The 1,311-nt window shown below is 61.1% G+C and overlaps 1 protein-coding gene across 1 annotated transcript; it reads right to left on the reverse strand.

Moving 5' to 3' along the window:
• Nucleotides 1–162: 162 nt before the first annotated feature.
• LOC123059103 (uncharacterized) lies at nucleotides 163–1,305 on the reverse strand. The gene has a single exon (XM_044481743.1). The coding sequence runs from the start codon at nucleotides 1,208–1,210 to the stop codon at nucleotides 518–520; it is 693 nt and encodes a 230-aa protein (XP_044337678.1). The 5' UTR covers nucleotides 1,211–1,305; the 3' UTR covers nucleotides 163–517.
• Nucleotides 1,306–1,311: the final 6 nt, after the last annotated feature.

Below are 1,311 nucleotides of genomic sequence, written 5' to 3' on the forward strand. Positions count from 1 at the left end.
CACTTAAAATACATTTACCCTTGGACTTGGTATATGAATAGGATGGGAATAGTACCTCAAAGTTAGAAGTGAGATATAGATGGCATGCACATATATATTGATCAAGTTTTTTTTTGATAAACATATATTGATCAAGTTACCACGTACACGAATACAATGAAATTTACAATGCAAAGCATACTTGATCCCAGCAACTAAAACCCATCCGGGACTCGATGTATCACATCTTTACACTTAAATACATGCAGAAAAAGAAGAGGGTACATGCCCACGCTGTCACGCATGCGCAATCGTACGTACGTGCATGTATATACATGATGATGTAACTGCTACACATTCGTGCACACGACGTATTCCTGTCCCCCGACACACGCATGCCAGCCATGGACAAGCAAGCATGCATGCGCCGTTGCGTGCGCACGGTCACCCCACCACGTCCAAGCAATCATGGAATCGATCTCCGGCAGGCCTCGCCGCACAATGCCGTCGCAGCTAGGTAACTTCATCGGCTCGCCGATCACGCGGCGGCCTCCTGGAGGTAGTACGGGAGCAGCCCGATGTGGTTCTGGCGGCGCAGCTGGGCGTAGAAGCGGGCGATGAACTCCTCCGCCTCGTCGTCCACGGCCTCGCCCAGGCCCAGCTGGTCGGTGTCGACCTCGTCCGACGAGAAGTTGGACACCCGCACCGAGAACCCGCCGTCGGCCGCGCCGGGCACCAGCGGTGACATCCCCGCCGGCGTGCATTCCTCCCCCAGCGCGAGCTCGGACTCCTCGTGCATCATCATCAGCGCCCCGGGCGACGACGGCGCCGGGGACGCGGCCGCCGCGTTGGCGTAGTACTCGATCATGTGCCGCGGCGGCGTGGCGGGCGCGGGGTGCTCGGCGCGGAGGCGGCCGGGCTGGTCGACGTCGTCGGCGGCGCCGAGGCAGGGGAAGGCGAGGCGGCGCATGGAGAAGGAGCCCGGGTCGGGGCTGTCGCCGCAGGAGAACTCGTACTCGCGGCGGCGCAGCGCGCGGCCGCCGTGGTGACCGTGGTGGTGGTGGTGCGAGAGGAGGTTGGCGACGGAGCGCGAGACGGCCTTGTTGCGGCGCTTCATGAGGAGGTGCGCGCCGAGGAGCAGCTTGCGCTTGCCCTTGCGCATCATGAAGAAGACCGCCCGCAGGTACCCCCACATCCTCCTCGCCGCCACCGGCGCCGAGTGCACGTCCATGTCGACGTACCACCTTCCCCCTCAACTCAAGCCTGTCTGTGTCGCCGTGCCTCTGACTCTCTGTTCGCTCGTGTGTTTGTTCGTCGTCGTCGGCGGCGGTG

The sequence above is a fragment of the Triticum aestivum genome, chromosome 3A, assembly GCF_018294505.1.
Source record: "Triticum aestivum cultivar Chinese Spring chromosome 3A, IWGSC CS RefSeq v2.1, whole genome shotgun sequence".
In the NCBI taxonomy this organism is placed as follows: Eukaryota; Viridiplantae; Streptophyta; class Magnoliopsida; order Poales; family Poaceae; genus Triticum; species Triticum aestivum.

Bases quoted from the DNA above. Each gene is read 5' to 3' on its own strand.
- LOC123059103 (XM_044481743.1), bottom strand. From the start codon at position 1,210: ATGGACGTGCACTCGGCGCCGGTGGCGGCGAGGAGGATGTGGGGGTAC.